The 18,933-nt window shown below is 38.2% G+C and overlaps 1 protein-coding gene across 4 annotated transcripts in view; it reads right to left on the bottom strand.

Moving 5' to 3' along the window:
- LOC106057346 (ubiquitin carboxyl-terminal hydrolase 38-like) overlaps positions 1–18,933 on the bottom strand; it is a 73,526-nt gene that overhangs the window by 30,773 nt on the left and 23,820 nt on the right. The window contains exons 1-2 of one of the 4 annotated variants that reach the window (XM_056039671.1): positions 18,212–18,362; positions 7,175–7,481 (exon numbers count right to left, since the gene is read on the bottom strand). The exons of 1 other annotated variant lie outside the window; for it this stretch is intronic. In XM_056039671.1, the coding sequence (XP_055895646.1) occupies positions 7,175–7,222 (48 nt within the window). In that variant the 5' untranslated portion in view covers positions 7,223–7,481; positions 18,212–18,362. Of the gene's footprint in view, positions 1–7,174; positions 7,482–16,598; positions 16,998–18,211; positions 18,363–18,933 lie in introns of those variants that run through there. 2 more of the 4 variants (XM_056039669.1, XM_056039670.1) reach the window with 2 other exon arrangements.

The following is an 18,933-nucleotide window of genomic DNA, read 5'->3' as shown; positions in this document are numbered from 1 at the left end:
TTTCTTAGCATTGGACTATGCAGTTATCTTTCTTTCTTAGCATTGGACTATGCAGTTATCTTTCTTTCTTAGCATTGGACTATGCAGTTATCTTTCTTTCTTAGCATTGGACTATGCTGTTATTTTTCTTTCTTAGCAATGGACTATGCAGTTATCTTTCTTTCTTAGCAATGGACTATGCAGTTATCTTTCTTTCTTAGCATTGGACTATGCAGTTATCTTTCTTTTTTTAGCACTTGCCTATGCAGTTATTGTTCTTTCTTAGCATTGGACTATGCCGTTATATTACTATGATAGTTCTCTTTCCTAGCAAAGAAAATAACTTCACACACAAACATGTGTACTTAACAGTTAATGGGTCACGTGGGTTGTCCCACAACACATCCATACCTGGCTACCGTTCACTTTTTTGTTTTCTTCCGAGGACCCCAAAGTGTACGATGGACGACTACTTGGTACTAACCTACAAATACTGCAGGCTCTGATGTACAACAGTGTTACTAAAATAGTTTATTTACATTAGCTTCCATGATATTTATAGACTTAACATTTGCTGACCTGACCTTATATTTTCAATGCATTGAGGTATCAAGAGTTGTCAAGCCGATGTTTGGTTCCGATGACATTGTATGCAAAAGAAGTTCTCTGTCTGAGTTGCATAGTATTACATATATCTCCTACTAAACCAATCTGATCCATGAGTGCACGAATGTCACTGCTCTGTGCTGTGTAACACAATTTGTTTTCATGTCACGTGTAACGTATCAGAACTGACATACGAGCTGAAGACATAATAGTCTACACACGTAATGTAGACAGAAATGTGTCTGCAATTAATACACAGTAAACTCGAGTGTAGGCTAGGCACGTTGTGGCTGATGTCATGAAATTATGAAGTTTTTCTTTGGAAAACCAAACCGGAAAACAAAAACGTTAAATTAGGGACATGAACTCGTGTTGGGCTTAGAGGGCCCGTCGTTTTTTTTTTAACATTCTAAGTCAAATGTTATGCACTTTTAGACTTCATAGGTGAGAAATGAAGAGGCACGGTGGCTGAGTGGTAGAGCGCGTAGCTTCCGAACCGAGAGGTCCCAGGTTCGAATCCTAGAGAAGATTGGGGATTTTCAATTTCGGGACTCCACCCAGCTCTAAAGACACCCTCGTTAACCGTGGTGCACAGAAACAGATCTTCTTCATCTGCCCTATGGATCGTAAGGTCTGAAAGGGAGAGAAATGAAATCCTACTTAGACATTCTTTGATCGTCTTCCTTCCCCTTCACCTTAGTAAATATTTTTTGTTTAAATTAATATCATTTAAATATAGTTTGTATATGTATGCAGGATGGCCACAGTAGCAGATATGTCCAACATGTTCCATTCAATGAACTCATGATTAAAAAGAATAGTCTATATGTAGACCAGTGTTTCCCCAATCTTTTTCCTTAACTCTTTCTCCCCTAACTAACGATACCAACGTTAATTACACCAGAATGTTGTAAATAATTACGGATAGAAAGAGTTAACGGAAAACTTCGCACATTCTAAGTATTTAGCGGAACACTTTATCTTTGAGAGAGATTAATTCCTTCGGTGGCTTACTAGTTCATTATTTATTATTAGTTGAACACAAGGGTCCCGTAGAACACAGTTTGGGAAACCCTGATGTAGATGATGATAATGCAAAAAATTAGATCTATGTAGACAATTTTTGATTAAGTAATAGTATGCCCATTGTTTTTTGTTCATGATAAAGACAATGATGAAATCGAGTTATCAACAATGTCACGCGTTCACGAGATCGTAGCAGACAGTCAACACAATCATAACAGAAGCATCCAATGAGGGCTCATAAAAAAACAACAACTTTGAATAACAGTAAAATACAAGTTTACATCGCGGCGTGTTGGTGAAAGGATCATGTAAAGTCACTAGTTGTGGACAACAGTATCATGTGATCAACTGTACTACAATTTACCAGGGTATAGTGTGGCCAGGTTGTTGACCAATCGCCTTGACTTGATCCACTGAAACCCAGTTATTCATTTAGAGCAGTGGTTCCCAAACTTTTCCCTTAATGGAACACTTCGCACGTACTTAGTATTTACTGGAACATTTAGCTATTCTTTTTAAAGAGGTTAATTCACGTGGTGGCCTACTAGTTAATTGTTCCAGTGGACCACCTATTCAGGCCTCGCTAGGGTTTCACGTAACACAGTTTGGAAAACACTGACTTAGCGCTGAGTGACCTAGCCCTAACCCAATGAAAACTTCATGAAGCTTGAACCAAATAGAAGTAGATCTGGAATACATTTATAGTGGGGCGTGGTGACCGAGAGATAAACACTTGGCTTCAGATCCAAGTTCGAATCCCGGAGAAGATTGATTTTTTATGCTGGGGAAGTCAAGGCGGTTGATCACTTTGCCGGCCACATGACACCCTCGTTTACCGTCGGCCGTAGAATCAGATGAGCTTTACATCCTTTGTCCCAAAAAAATCGCTAAATCTAAAACAGGGAACTATTAGAAATCTATTCAAAATCTACAGTTTCCTACAGTTCACAATTTTCAACAAACAAAAAGTGCATAAACAATGGCGTAGCTAAGAAATTCGCCATCATTTGGGGGGGTCCAGACGGCTTGACCTCTTTTCGGGGCCCCTGTATTTAGCGCAATATTAAAACTATTTCTAACACTTATTTGGGGGCCCCCTCAAGTGAGGATTATCCAATTCTCCCCCCCCCTCCCCCACCCTAGCTACGCCACTGTGCTTAACGTAACAGAAAGATGAAAGATAGCAAAAAGCTTTCTACTTTCACTTTAAGCACTTTTTTTTTTCTGCTGTGGAAATGTTGAGATGTACAAGAAGAGGAAGAGGGAGGAAAGGAGGAGGAAAGTGAAGTGGGGGGGGGGGGCAGAGTCAAACAAGAAGTACGTCATCTTGTGAACCAGAGTCATCGCCTACGACCATCTCGCTAATCCATTTACCTCGCAGTTTAAAAGTGACTTCCTGCTGTTTGACTTCGACAGACTTTCTCATTGCTGGTTGAGTGCAAGGTTAAGGACGACTTTACACTAAATAACTTCGACACTGAAGATTTGGGGGGAAATGTCACCAAGAAGATAGAATAGGAAACCATTCAAACATTTAACAATCAGTTCACAACAATGCAAGCTACGCCTGTGTATCAAATAAACCTCTTGGAAAAAAAAATATTTTTCATGTTTCTCTGTAAGAAAAAAAAGGGGAAAGGGGGGAGAATGTCTACTTTTTTGGTACAATAAAAACAATCTGACGGCTAAGCAGAGCCCCCAGCACCAAAAAATGAGACTAATACTACATTCATGTATTGGCCTCTTTAACTGCAGAATATGACATTATACTCTCCATGAATCGAAATGTTACAGAATGATTCTAGGTATCACATACAAAAAAACTGCATACAATCAAGGAAATCCAAAACAGCAATTCATTGGAAATTGGGCCCCATGATGACCTTCTGGCCAGTGTAAAAAAATCTCAAGACAGCACGGCCATTTCACGAAATGCTCAGGGCTGGCAAAGACTTTTCTGCAGGGAACAGTACCAGGTAAAAGAAGGAGACAAACAAAGTAGAGATGAGAGAAAAACATGACGGAATGGACGGGCCTGTGAAAAGAAGAAACTCTTCTTTCTTCTTCTTCGTTCTCATTTGTTTACGAAGGGTTCAGACAAGTCATTCTAGATCTGAGATACACCGCGCAATGGTTTCCAGATCACAGAGTTCTCCACATAGTTTTTGAAGAGACTCTATTCCTGGCAAAAAGACTAAGAGGAATGAAGACAGACGGTCGAAAGATCATGTGTGGCACCCCAACAGACTAATGGACAGGTGAAGGTTAAGTACAAATCTAGGTTTTTAATTACAAAAAAAAGCTTAAACTCTAAACCAGCTTAATAAGAAGTTCAATTGTGTGCCTAAAAGAAAACAACGCACACTGATCTGCTGACTAATGTTACGTAATGAGTGACTCCAATTACTGAATGAAGCCAAACCCATAAATCGTGTGGTGGAATATTTATCGTATGAGCATTAGAGCAGCATGATGTCTCGAGCCGTCTCAACGAGCCCAAGGTAGATAACACCGGAATGTTTAAAGGGCATTCAGTCAACAGGAGATAGCAAATATTTGCACTGCTTTAAGCCCACACACCTTGTATACTATCACTAACTTATGGCTCGTTCACACTAGACATCAAAGTCGAACAAATGCCTCAGTCACAATATAGATCAGTGCTCAAAGTATTTTTTTTTAAATTGGAGTCCTGATTTCATAACTATGACAATTTTAATGGACACTAAATGAATACATTTGTAATTACACATTTTGGTCTAAATATATCACTACACTACAGAGTGTGGGAGCTATCAATATAGTACATGCCTGTGGTCGGTATGGTCCTTGATAGTTTTTCTAGGCAAGTGTATTTCAAGGAGGATATATTCAATGACTAAGATGATGACTAAAAGCTATTGTTTTATAAACGCAGGCTGATATATGAGACAATTAATTATACATTAAAAATGTGACTGTGATTATAACATTCTAAAGCAACAAAACAAAAAAAAAAGTTTAAATAACATGTATAGAACTATTGGCCTAGTCAAAATATATACAAGGACTAAGTGGGGACAATAACGAATAGATATGTTTAGGATTATATAATGATGACACAATGATTATATGATTATTATTACTATATTCTCACACTCATGCCATCCACTTCCCACATTACCGCCTATAAGAGAATCCCCAATGAAGATATTTAAGACCTTGTGATCGATCCAAATGCTCGGAAATTTTCCGGACAATATGATTCGCACCCTAACCCTCTTCCTTTTTGTTTTACAAAGCTTACTAATTATTAACTCCATCTGTCAGGTACAATTTGTGTACACGTTATTTCTCTCACACTCATTCTCGGATCAAGTTGAAACTTGACACAATTATTTGTTCTACCCAACAAAACATGTTTCAATACAAAAAAAAAAAAAAAGAACCAATTAGTTAATTATTTATCGGTAATTCATTATTTTGCTTGGTGTCGAAAAAAAAATGCTACTTAATGAGAGATGTGACTGTACGTGTGGATTTATTTCCCTTACTACGTTTTGTACATGTTTTTCCCCCCACTTCCCGTTCTCGTATCAAGTTGAAAGTGCATAAATAGTCATTGTAAATAACATGAAATAAATCAATAAAACAATTAGTTACACAATTAGTGCTAATTAATTAATATATTTTTTTTAAAATGCAAAATGGGAACTTGTTCGTAGAGTATTGAAATTTTGCGGTTCGTTACCGTAGGTAAACTTTTTTGTGTAAAGATTGTTTGCTCTCATCCTTCTTAGCATAGATGGGAATGAAAGAGATGAAACTATGGGAACGAAAGAGATGAAACTATGGGAACGAAAGAGATGAAACTATGGGAACGAAAGAGATGAAACTCTGGGAACGAAAGAGATGAAACTATGGGAATGAAAGAGATGAAACTATGGGAATGAAAGAGATGAAACTCTGAGAATGAAAAAGATGAAACTATCGGAACGAAAGAGATGAAACTCTGGGAATGAAAGAGATGAAACTCTGGGAACGAAAGAGATGAAACTCTGGAAACGAAAGAGATGAAACTCTGGGAATGAAAGAGATGAAACTATGGGAACGAAAGAGATGAAACTCTGGGAACGAAAGAGATTAAACTCAATCCGATGAAGAAGAGATAAAACATGCAAAATAAAATTTAAAAAATCTTTAAAAAAACATCAACAAAGCTTATATAAGTGAAGGAACCGGTCAACTACAACCATTTCTCTCTCTTCTGCAATATGTATTTCCCTTTTTCTATATAAACCAAATTAATTTTTACTAATCAATTAACTAATTGGTTATTGTTTTTATTATTGATTATTGTATCGTCATTGACAATGATTAACTGTGCCAAGTTTCAAGTTGATCCGAGAATGCGAAGTGGGAGAAGTAGCGTGTAGACAGACAGAGTCACACTTAAAGCGTTGTTACTTTACGTAGAGTTTGCTTTTCTACCAACACGGAAACACGGGTTCCTTACTACTGTTATGCTGTTGTGTGGCTATTTAACGGCTAGTGGAGTCAGTCCTATACTAGTGAATCCCACATTGGACCATCTTGAATTCAAGATAAGTGTTTCCAAATGGTCTTGTGGGCCCGTTAACACCTCATTCAAACCCTGCGACTGTATCTTATCAGAGATAAAAGAGATCTGTGGATTTATGTACATGGGATCTATGCAGAGGGGATTCATTCTAGTATATGTCCTGTTAGAAAGTGGTCTGAAAAAGCTGTATATATATTTAAATATATAGATCTGTATATGAGACGCTTCAAGAATGGCAGAAAGATGAAATATGAAGCGTGATGAGATAAAATACTCACACATTTGATCTAGCAGAAAAAATATAGACACAAAACAAAAGCAGAGAAATGAAGAAATAAAACACCAACAACAGTGACATTAGACACAAACAGCAATATTAAGTTTCCATTGTTCAATATTTCATATGGAAACGTTACCCTTAGTTTTTAAGTAAATACCAGGTTTTAACTAGGCTAAATAACGAAACAGTAGTTTTAAGAACTTACGATGACGTGGTCATGCTAAATAACGAAACAGTAGTTTTAAGAACTTACGATGACGTAGTCAGGCTAATGAACGAAACAAGTAGTTTTAAGAACTTACGATGACGTAGTCAGGCTAATGAACGAAACAAGTAGTTTTAAGAACCTACGATGACGTAGTCAGGCTAATGAACGAAACAAGTAGTTTTAAGAACTTACGATGACGTAGTCAGGCTAATGAACGAAACAAGTAGTTTTAAGAACCTACGATGACGTAGTCAGGCTAAATAACGAAACAGTAGTTTTAAGAACCTACGATGACGTAGTCAGGCTAAATAACGAAACAGTAGTTTTAAGAACCTACGATGACGTAGTCAGGCTAATGAACGAAACACTGATTGTTATAAAGCAAATAAGCAGATGTAGTCAGGCGAATGACAGAAACTTTGATGTTGCGGTCTGGCTAATGAACGAAACATTACAGTTTTAAGCAAACACGCTTTTGTAGTGAAGCTAACAAAATGTATATTTTTTGACTTACCTCGAAGACATATTTCTTTGAATTGTTTCTCCTGAGCCAGGTGCCCATGTTTCAAACTCCTGGCTATTAAATCACAGCTCTCTAGTCCAGCAACCAAGAACACATAGTATCCGAGTGGCGAGTCAAAAGACCGGCTGATAACAGATGTCTATACATCAATTCCAGCTTTAATTACACAAATGGCGTCAACACAGGACTTGCTAGTCACTAACGACTCCAAAGATAGCATGACTGTCTTTTGTTTTATGTACGCAACTCGTGATGAACTGTTTTGCAGAGTAATCTTTCTTGATTATTTTTCTACCACCTTATCAGATGGCAATAGAAATGATTCAACCATAAATTACACTCATAACGGAATGAACATGATGATATACAATTTAACTACGTGCTATGTGTAGACATTGTGCGAGTCTGGGGGGTAGGGTGGTTGAGCTCCTAAAGGCAACGCCTTATTATTTTTTTTAAGCCGTAAAAGTGAAGTTTTTATTCGTCATTTAACACGATCTAATGATATAGAAACAAGAGCCACAGTCAGTGTTTTATTGTGATATATCCCCATGGACAGTATGTGAATGTCTTATGAATCCCCCTTTTTTTTTTTTTTTAAATACAAGATATGAAAGATAACTGTGGTTAAAGACATTTTGAATATTTTTGTTAAACCATTTTAGCCAATGTTACTATATTTTTTTCCCTGCATTCAATTCATTGAATAAAAAACTATATTTTAATAGTGCCATTTTTTAAAATACTAATTGAAACTGTCGTTGTAAAGATTAAAAAAAAAACAGTTGCAAAAAGAAAACTCAAGAAAAACATGCCAGACACCTAGTTCCTACTGTAATCAGACCAGAGAGATTGCTTCGTTGTCTATTTGTAAACTTTTCATGTCATTATTGATTGGCCCATTTAAGACTAAACTACAAAAGGAAGCTCCACTCGTCGTAATAAACCAGGGATTTCAATTTACAATTGAAACATAATAACAATAAGGACGGGATTATAAAATGAAATACAAAGCTAATAAGAGACACACGTAGAACCCTTATATAAGATATACAGAATATACTTATAAGATAGACTAGATGTTAACTGTAAAATGTACAAAATTTTTACCAAGTAAGCTAATAAGAGACACATCAAGTAACCTAAGAGACACACCAATTAAGCTAATAAGAGACACACCAATTAAGCTAATAAGAGACACACCAATTAAGCTAATAAGAGACACAACAAGTAAGCTAATAAGAGACACACCAAAGTAAGCTAATAAGAGACACAATAAGTAAGCTAATAAGAGACACAATAAGTAAGCTAATAAGAGACACGCCAAGTAAGCTAATAAGAGACACACCAAGTAAGCTAATAAGAGACACACCAAGTAAGCTTATAAGAGACACACCAAGTAAGCTTATAAGAGAGACACCAAGTAAGCTTGTTTGAAGCATACGTGATAAGAAATTAAGAGACGCGCTAATGAACACACGGTATGAGCGAATAAGAGCCACAGGTGTTAGTGTCATGTATCAGTTTTAGAACCCCTGTAATATTTGGTGACTAGTAGTCACTGAACTATTCCGTGCTAACACCACGAGATTTTTCTCCTGGTCGGGGACTGACCACGAGGTGGACACCTCGGTAGACCATGGATTCTGGTAGATAGAGGAGCGTTATTATCTCCTTAGGTATATTATATGAGCACTGACTAATTATTATGTAGTATGCTGTTCTTTTCATTTGGATTACATTTTGTGATGGCTTAAGTTGCCAATGTCTTTTGTGAATTATTGTGTGAATAAAATTTATGTCTGCTACCAGTGTGTTTATCAATAATTCTAAATGTTGTCGTTGGAGACTTTAGTATACTAGTGTTATTACGCACTTGCAAATCTAGTGCGTGTAAGAAAGTATTTAGTTAAGAAGAACATTATAGTAGTACCAGAAGAGGTACCTACAATACACACGACATTCGCGTCATCACACCTACAACAAGAACCAGGCCGTGACAGTTAGCTAATAAGAAACATATTGTAAGCTAATAAGAGAGAACACATCACAAATGTGCTCCAATTTGTCTACGGTTTCGTTCCGCTGTAATGGAGATATTTGACAGGGCGCGATGACAATATCCCCGCACTGCCAGAATGTTACGAGACAGAAGCCCGTCCCAGGATTACGTTGCATTTCAAAGTCTTCTTATTTAAAAAAAAAAAAGGATGACATTTTTAAAAAAGAGGGATGCAATGTCGTTCAAAAATGGCTATGAAAATATTCAGCAAGTGGAACTCGTATCATCCTATGGTACAAGTGCTAGGTGACTGAATACATAAAACATTAAACCGTAACCACCAAATATAGAAACTAATAAAACATCTGAAAGACTTCAAGGCACATGTCGTCAAGCTAGTACAATGTCACACAAATGCACTTTTATAGGACCGCAGGAACTTCTGTTTCGAAGGAAAGATAAATCAGATGTATCAGATAAAGTTCATTTGGTTCGTGACCATTTGTTCACGACGGTGCCACGTGGCCAGGAACTCGATCGGACCCAGAATTCCTGTTTCTCCAAGGTTTCTAACTCGAGACCCTCGGGTTGAGCTACTAAACGCACACCAACCTACCATCGCGCTTTTTAAAAAAATTAATACGTACTGTAAGCTTACATCCTACATCGGGGTGAAAATTCTGGCCCGACCCGCGGGCCATATCCGACCCGTGACGCGATGCTATTAGGCACCTCGAAATTCCTGCCCGCAGATGTTTATATTCTTTGTGCTGGATTTGTTTTTTTTTTCCGCTAATGCGGCACATGGCACAATTATCTGACAATTATATGTTACCCAAGACGAAGACTGTATTATAACAATTTTATAAGGAATATCACCAAGAAAAAAACAACAACCGTGACTTCATGTACAATTCTACCTAGAAAAACCAAGCACATCTCTGGGACTATTCATCGCCTCCCTCTCTCTGGCAGTATGTAGACGTGCCATATAGCGGCCAGACTTTTATGGTGGTGCCTTTATTTCATGGTGACCTTTAATAAAAGTATTTCATTTCCCAGATAACTTGGCGCTGTGTCAACCCGGCGGCCCCCCTCAGACTTGGTCGCGGTTGGCTGCTGCCACGGTTCACTGGACCCACACATCTCCTGCCTGCCGTGTTACTTGATCTTAGAGGACGTTCAGACGGGATGGCGAGTTGAACACGTCATGACACGAATGCATCGTACGGAAGGGGAGGTAACCATAGCATTTGAAGATTCGCTAATTACACGAGAAAGTTTAAACGTGCGGGTTTTTTATTGCTTTGACATCAATCCACATATTTACAATGTAAAATAAAAGTTTACGTCAGGGAAAGATAACTTTAAGGAATGTTCAAGGTGAATTTAATTAAAAAAGTTTATTGAGATTTTAAAAAAATGTCTAGCCCTTGGTAAACAATGAAAGTTTCTACACTAAGGCGAGGTAATCAAGGGTGTATTTTTGCTTTATGGAAATGCATACGTTTAGATCAATTCTGTACTTTACATATGAATATGAGAATCAGAGTCTATTTTGGGTGATCAGTTATTTGACTATTGTTTATCTAAGCATTAATTTGATACAACTTTTCATTGTGAAATGATTCAAGAAATCGCCTGCGCAGTTAGTATTAGCATACATCATAACTAGTGGGAAATGTTCTGACCTAAACACCTTTACATTCAATGCTTGCCGGAACTCCTGATTTGAAGATACAATCGCTCATCTACCGAGTACTTTTTATATGTGTCTTAGTGTCTTTGAAATGTTACAGACAAGTCAAGAAACTGTTGCTACTGATTACGTCACTTAGTGACAGGCCGACTAACATACGAGAGATTGTAACTACGCCCTTTAAAAAAGAAGTGCACTCACTAAACATAGATGAGGTGCGGAGTCTACAGGGTGCGGAGCAATTGCATTAGGCGCAGGGCGAGTAGTTAGGTAAAGGGGCACGTATTCAGGGTGTGGAGCATATATACGAATAGATCATGTGATATAATGTTCACCCAGAGATACGCCACCCACTACACAATCAATGACATAGTGCACACACATACACACACACTAACAAGAAGCTATCATATCAAGAATGTCAAATGTAAGCAGATAACATTGATGTTATCTCAAACCGCTGTCGTAACGGCAATACAACCAAAAGACATTTAGGACACTTACCAGACAACGTAACTATTTCTGTTCTTGAAACATTGATGCCTACACATAGTAACACCCCCAACCCCCGCCGGCCCCCGCCTCTGCATGAAAAACGTAACTACTTAAAAGTTTTTGTTTATCTCCTAAGTCCTGAACACGTCACATGCATGTATAGATTTGTTATTGCTAAACGTATTTACATTAGGAGGAGCACACGCAGCGCTCAGCGGATAGGGCGCATTAGCTAAAGGACACTTGCAGCGTTTAGTGGATAGGGGCATTAGCTAAAGGACACTTGCAGCGTTTAGTGGATAGGGGCATTATCTAAAGGACACTTGCAGCGTTTAGTGGATAGGGGCATAAGCTAAAGGACACTTGCAGCGTTTAGTGGATAGGGGCATTAGCTAAAGGACACTTGCAGCGTTTAGTGGATAGGGGCATTAGCTAAAGGACACTTGCAGCGTTTAGTGGATAGGGGCATAAGCTAAAGGACACTTGCAGCGTTTAGTGGATAGGGGCATTATCTAAAGGACACTTGCATCGTTTAGTGGATAGGGGCATTATCTAAAGGACACTTGCATCGTTTAGTGGATAGGGGCATTAGCTAAAGGACACTTGCAGCGTTTAGTGGATAGGGGCATTAGCTAAAGGACACTTGCGTCGTTTAGTGGATAGGGGCATTAGCTAAAGGTCACTTGCATCGTTTAGTGGATAGGGGCATTAGCTAAAGGACACTTGCAGCGTTTAGTGGATAGGGGCATTATCTAAAGGACACTTGCATCGTTTAGTGGATAGGGGCATTAGCTAAAGGACACTTGCAGCGTTTAGTGGATAGGGGCATTAGCTAAAGGACACTTGCGTCGTTTAGTGGATAGGGGCATTAGCTAAAGGTCACTTGCATCGTTTAGTGGATAGGGGCATTACTTAAGGACACATGCACCGCTTAGCGTGTGTGTGTGTGTGTTTATATGCATGTTGTGAACAGTATGTTCTTAATAAATGAGTACCACAGAAACAGCATCTTCCACATAAGTGACACGTTAGTAACTTTCTATTTTAATCCACCCCCAACCCCTCTCTCTACCTGTGCATATTTCCATACATTCTTGGTGACACACTCCTACCTAATTCTCAACGTGCACAGACAGCAAAGGAAACCAAAGTAGAAAGTCTGTACAAAAGTACCTCAACTAAAAGTAATAAAAGACATCCGTTTCGACCTTGGACATACGCTTGTACAAACAACTTTCTCTCTACTAGTAGTGCGTTCTTCACGGCTGTTAGCTGTACCGGTCACACTTCCTATGGATACTTTGCACAACAGATCGGGGAAACAGAGCTAGAAAAAAAAAAGGCTTTACGGATCTTTGACACATATTCTGAATAACAGCATACAATAAGGCCACCTTTCACTACTAAACCGTTTTCTACCTTCCAAATAAACATGAACTCTCTCTCTCGGTCATACACTGTCAGAATTGGATTCTTGCTTTTTTTTTTTTTTTTTAATCTCTCTATGGAACGATACACTAGGTAAATATACATGTGTTATATAGGCTAAACACACACACACACGCCGTATTTGCATCATGTTAAATTGTGTGTTAACATATATCAAGGTCTGACACAGTCCGATATTGAGCAAACATTACTATCGGGCGCAAGTTCTTTATAGTTGGACAGAAAGTCTATGTAATCTAGTTTTCAAACAACCCAGAGCTCATCCGTCTTTTATTGGCTGGAGATGTGGACTCTTGGAAGCAAACAACGGTCTACAAAAAAAGGCATATGGCAAAGAGTGTACAAAGGCAGATGAATAATGTGTACAGAGGCAGCTTAATAACATGGATGAAAACATCTGAAAGATAATTCTTATAAGACGGGTATAAGAAATGGTGACATAGAAATCAGTAGTTCCAGAACTTATACCCAGTCCTCCTATATGACGGTATAAAGTTGAACACTGAGGCTGGAAGGAGAATTCAAACCTTTGTGAGTAAATGCTATAGATAACTTCCGTTTTGAGACAAAAAAAATAAACATAAATAATCGTTTCCTCTAGTACCAACTAAACAAGTCAAACTAAAAAGTTATCGACGTTAACTCAATACAATTATATCAAGTGATGACGGAATGCGGTGAAGACAAATGTCTCATTACAACAGACTTCTCTTTCCTCAAACAAATCAAGGTCCGCACTTCCCCATGTTATTGATAGCTGCGTGTCAGAAAAAGAATAAAATTATTGACTTCTGCGTGTCCAAAGTGAAGTACTTTGTGTGACCTTGGTCAGACAAAATTAAAAACTTGTGGCGAATGTCGGCTGCCGACTGCGACTTGAGACGGACTAGCTTCCAATGTTCAAGTCACAGGAAGCTAGACGTTTCCACAGAACTGTCTCCACAACAAGATCGAGACATTCACCAATGTTCTTGTTATTCAAAAACTAATGTCCCAGACAACGGCGAGCACAAGGCTGACTGAAGGAGAGGAAGATTGCTATGCGGTGTCCTTTTTTTTTTTTTCGATATTGAAGGGGCGTACACATTTTAAACATATAAATGTCCCCGACCGCATCAATCGTTGAGTCTAATGGAACCAATCCTTTGCGGTTTAGTATTAAATGTGGGTAGAAGTTTTCAGGCCCGGATAGAATCGCGTCACGGGCTGACTATGGCCCGAAGGCCGTAGTTTTGGCCTCACTACTATGACCGAATGGGTGGGGTATCAAAAAAAAAAAAAAGATTTAACGTGTTAAGAACGTGTAGAGGCAATACTAGTGAGAGCCTTGCTCTGTTTGTGGGCGTCCCATGATGCTACAGTGTAACACGAGAAATGAGTTGGAATAACTAATACCTGATGATAGTATCGTCTATGAACTAGTTCCCCTTGTGTTCTACTGATCTTAACATGATTATTTAGATAGCGTTCAACGCTCTAGTGTTGTCATGACAACTCTATGTCACAACGTTTTGATATACATTTATTTTTCTTAATCAATACACATTTGTTTTTCTTAATCAACACACATTTGTTTTTCTTAATCAACACACATTTGTTTTTCTTAATCAATACACATTTATTTTTCTTAATCAATACACATTTGTTTTTCTTAATCAACACACATTTGTTTTTCCGGGTGTCAAAATTTAGATTCACTAAAAGAAATGCAATCTAAGCGAAAAATGACACAGAAAATGGCAAATCTACAAAATAGTCGACATCGAAGTTTGCAGTCAAACAGGGAAGACTTAGAACTGCAGCCAACGTCAGGTCCGAGTATAGAACTAGTTAATGTGGCGGGAGCAGAAAAGACGTTACAGGTAAAAGAAACAATAGTGAAATCAGTAGTCCTAGTACTTGTACACGTATCAGTAAAGTAGGTATAAGTAGAGAGTGAAATCAGTAGTTCTAGAACTTTAAAGTAGATATAAGTAATATAGATAGTGAAATCAGTAGTTCTAGAACTTTAAAGTAGGTATAAGTAATATAGATAGTGAAATCAGTAGTTCTAGTACTTGTACACCTATAAGTAAAGTAGATATAAGTAATGTAGATAGTGAAATCAGTAGTTCTAGAACTTTAAAGTAGATATAAGTAATGTAGATAGTGAAATCAGTAGTTCTAGAAATTTAAAGTAGGTATAAGTAATGTAGATAGTGAAATCAGTAGTTTGACAGAGGGCGGTTACAACCCATCACAATACATTGCTAATAGAGTGTGTTGTTTCTGTGCGATATATTGCTAAGGTCAGAATCCATCTTCTTCATTATATATAAATGAAATCTTTTAGAATGCTTCGGCACCATTATCTCACTGTTTCTCGTGGATGAAACATTTGTATTTATATTTCATATAAAAATAAAATACTAACAAAGCGCCCTAATGTTCAGTCAAGGTAACTGGTGACAGAAAGTAACTGTAAATTGTGGCTTGGAGAGTAAAATTACAATTTGAAATAAGCCTAGTCGTTTCAAAGTTTATATTTAATATGTCTATAGTAATAATATACGAAAATGAACAATCTCTTACAATTAAAGCCGCGTTGGCTTGTACGGTTTCTCATTATTTTGGAAAAAACAACAACTAACAATTACAACTTTTCAAGAGCTAAATCTATTTATTAGCCCTATTTTAGCATCACCTAGACAAAATAGTTAAAGTTGGCAGCTTTGGAGGCCCACAGTAAACTCTTGTATCTACCTTCGTCTAAATCTCATGTTGCTCTCGCACCAAACAAAACTGAATGCAGTTTGGCTTCTACATAAATTGTGTTCGCAACACGTCGGTACACAGAAACACTGAGAGGCTTTGAGAATGGCTTTAAACGAGAAGGTAGTTAGGAATCAATTGAAAGCTCGCCATGGGAGGTAGAGCTACTCTAAGCGTGGGTCTCCCATCTTTCTAGCGCTAAGCTTACAAGCTAGTTAGAATGCCGGGAGAATGGGGTGGGGGGATAACGTGAAGACTGGGTAGCGTGTAAGGGCGGGGGGAGGGATGTCACTCTAACAGCTAATATGATAGGTAAAAAAAAAACCAGCTGACTAAAGTGAGTGTCTAAAACTGAAAACAAGTCGAATACACGGGAAAATAAAAGTAATACATAAGTTCGACTAAAAAATGCAGACTATGTACCCACAAAATTCTATCGACCCCCCCCCTCCCCCCTAACACTTGGAGACGACAACGGATTATTTGCGCACTTTCGGGCAAAATATGCAAGGACTCCGAAACTAGGTGAAGTTCTACAGATATTTCCTAAACTTTGGATTTGAACCCATTGCCTTGTTCAAACGATATCCCTCCTCCTCAAATGATATATCTCTGGAATATTCAATATGATTTGTTTTTTAAATTTCAATGTATAACTGTAACCGTTAATTACAGTAGGAAAACCAACATCCGCAATAGTTGAAAGCCTATCCCGTCATTCCTAAGTTTCGAGTGAGTCGAAGTGTGTAATACTAATTAATTTATAATTAAAGCATTTATTTACAATACTACTCTGTTTCAAATGTTTCAGCAATGTGTAACATGTATAGAGATGTCATTGATCTAGATTCGGGGCCTTTCAGTAGTCACGGGTATACGCCACTAGTAATAATAAACAAAAATGGCATAGAGTTAGGTGTTAGCTTTCGAAATACATTTTAACTCCTTATTAAGCTCCCACTTTAAGAGTTCACTAAAGCCATCAGACGCAGGATAATCTAATAAGACAATATAAATACCGTCAGCGGTCCAGGAATTAACAGATGAAATTCCACCAACGCTTACAGATACACTCAATCACGTGCCATCAATGAAATTCATTAACAACTTTATCTACCTACATCTTATCGGGCCGCGCTGAAACTCGCGATCACTGAATGTACACAAAACAACTCCCGACCAGAATCAATCCAGTAGTCCGAATTGTGTCTGAATGAAATCACCAGCAGCCACGACGTCCATGAAATGCCAATGTTATAAACAAGAACAGCTCGATCTCGACCTGGATTACAGAAACACAAGAAGTAGGCTTGCAACAAGTGTAGATTCGGATCGCAACTCAAATCTCGTCCAACTGCAATAGTCACTGACGAGTGTCGTTTTGGACGGCGGTTGACGGCGGTGTAGCAGAGGCCAGATCCGGGGAAGAGATTACGTCTCCCGCCACGGCTCGCGTGTACCAGGGCCCTTTCCATGCGTTTCAACGTACTGCTTTCTTACTGTAAAGTGTACCTTGGTACAGGGAATATTTACTGTTAAGAGAAAAAAAAACACACGAACTTTTCACGTGAATATTACTTTCTATATTTCACCGTCTTATGACTAAACGGGAGTTTCATCAGTAATTCTTAACTCTTTCTCTCCTAACTGACGATACCAGCGTTGATTCCACCAGAATGTGGTAAATAATTACGGAGAGAAAGAGTTAACGGAGGCGAGTTAGGGTGCCAGGTTGTGCCTACCATCACCTGAACACAACATTTGGAAACATAAGTTTTACTTGTCATACAATTCCTATACATTTCATCTATATGATTTAGCCAATGAAATAGTTCACGAACAAACTAACAGAGCGGCGACAGGACAGAAACAAAATAATGTGATAATCTACTCTCTAACTCAAAATGTTTTTGACATAAACAAACCAACGTAACGAAGAGAATGTACTCTCTAACTCTCATGTTCCTGACAGAAACAAACCAACGTAACGAAGAGAATGTCCTCTCTACTCTTATGTTCCAGTAACGAAGAGAATTTACTCTCTAACTCTTATGTTCCGGACAGAAACCAAACAACGTAACGAAGCGAATGTCCTCTCTAACTCTTAATATTTATTTGAATTCACCAAAAAAACACGACGTATTCCTTTTCCTTTTCCATGAAAAAAAAAAACGTCAACCAAAACAACACCAAGATTAGCCAAAAGAAAATGGCCTGCCCTACAATCTGGCGGTCATAGACTCGGTTAACTCAGTCTTCATATAACACCAAATTAACCGAAAAAAAAAAATTCACTCTAAATATACATTTTAGCGGCTTGAAAGGCAGTTGCGTTTATCTTATCTGTCACATTCGTATCTCGAAAAGTGATATTACTTAGTGCAAGAACTACTTGGGAACTTCCAAAAACCCCCCCCCCCCCCAATTAACTAAGTATGCACACAGTAGACTATGTACTATTTTTCACTTTTAAAACGGATTTCCTTGAGAGCAATTCGTGGAAATTAAAAATGTTTGACAGATCTTCAGAGAGTCTTGTAAAAAAAATGAACCGGGGCCGCCCGCGAGTGTGTAACACAAACTTAGCTTCTAAACCTTGTTTAAATATCATTTTATTCAAAAGGTCACATACCAAGAAATTCAACATAAACTTTCGCACTGAGCTCACTTCCATGTACTAAACATTGTTCACAAATACAAATATTACAGTAGTCAATCATTGAATGTTTGTTTGAAGTGCACGCTATTTATAAACATAATCAACGTGAAGACGATTTTAAGAACTTTCTTTTGTATCCCATAATAGACGTGGTGTCGTCACGTGGTGTCGTCACGTCTGCCATGAAGTGTAATTGAAAGTGCTTTCCCTTTTTAGTTTTTATCATGGCAGCCAGCTGATTAATGAGCGTTCTAAATCTCTCGTGTCCTGGGTTCAGCCCAGCTCGTCCCTCAGAACTGTAGCGGACGTTCTTCCCGTTGTCCATGTCAGGAATTCGTCCCACACGAGACTCGGGCACGCCAGATGAAACGAGCCAAGTAGGAACGTGATTGGGCCGAAGGATAACAACTCTATTGACGACACTACAGTGACAAAACTATTGTAAAATAAGTGAATAAAATTTAAAAAAAAAGGCTAGTCTATAAATATTTTTTTTCGTTAAATGTTTAGAGACAGAGGTACAGAGAGACGGATAGAAGGATCAATAGATAGATTATTAAAGTATAAAGGCACTTAATGTATGCTAAACGCTTGGCGACTTATATGATCTTCTTGGCTTCACCTTCACCTTTCCCTAAGCCTGTTGAACCTTTGGGGCACCACACAGGATCTGTTGAACGTCCTTCTCCCATCTG

This window comes from Biomphalaria glabrata, chromosome 8 (genome assembly GCF_947242115.1).
Source record: "Biomphalaria glabrata chromosome 8, xgBioGlab47.1, whole genome shotgun sequence".
NCBI classification, from domain to species: Eukaryota; Metazoa; Mollusca; class Gastropoda; family Planorbidae; genus Biomphalaria; species Biomphalaria glabrata.
This window is presented reverse-complemented; position numbering and strand designations above follow the sequence as displayed.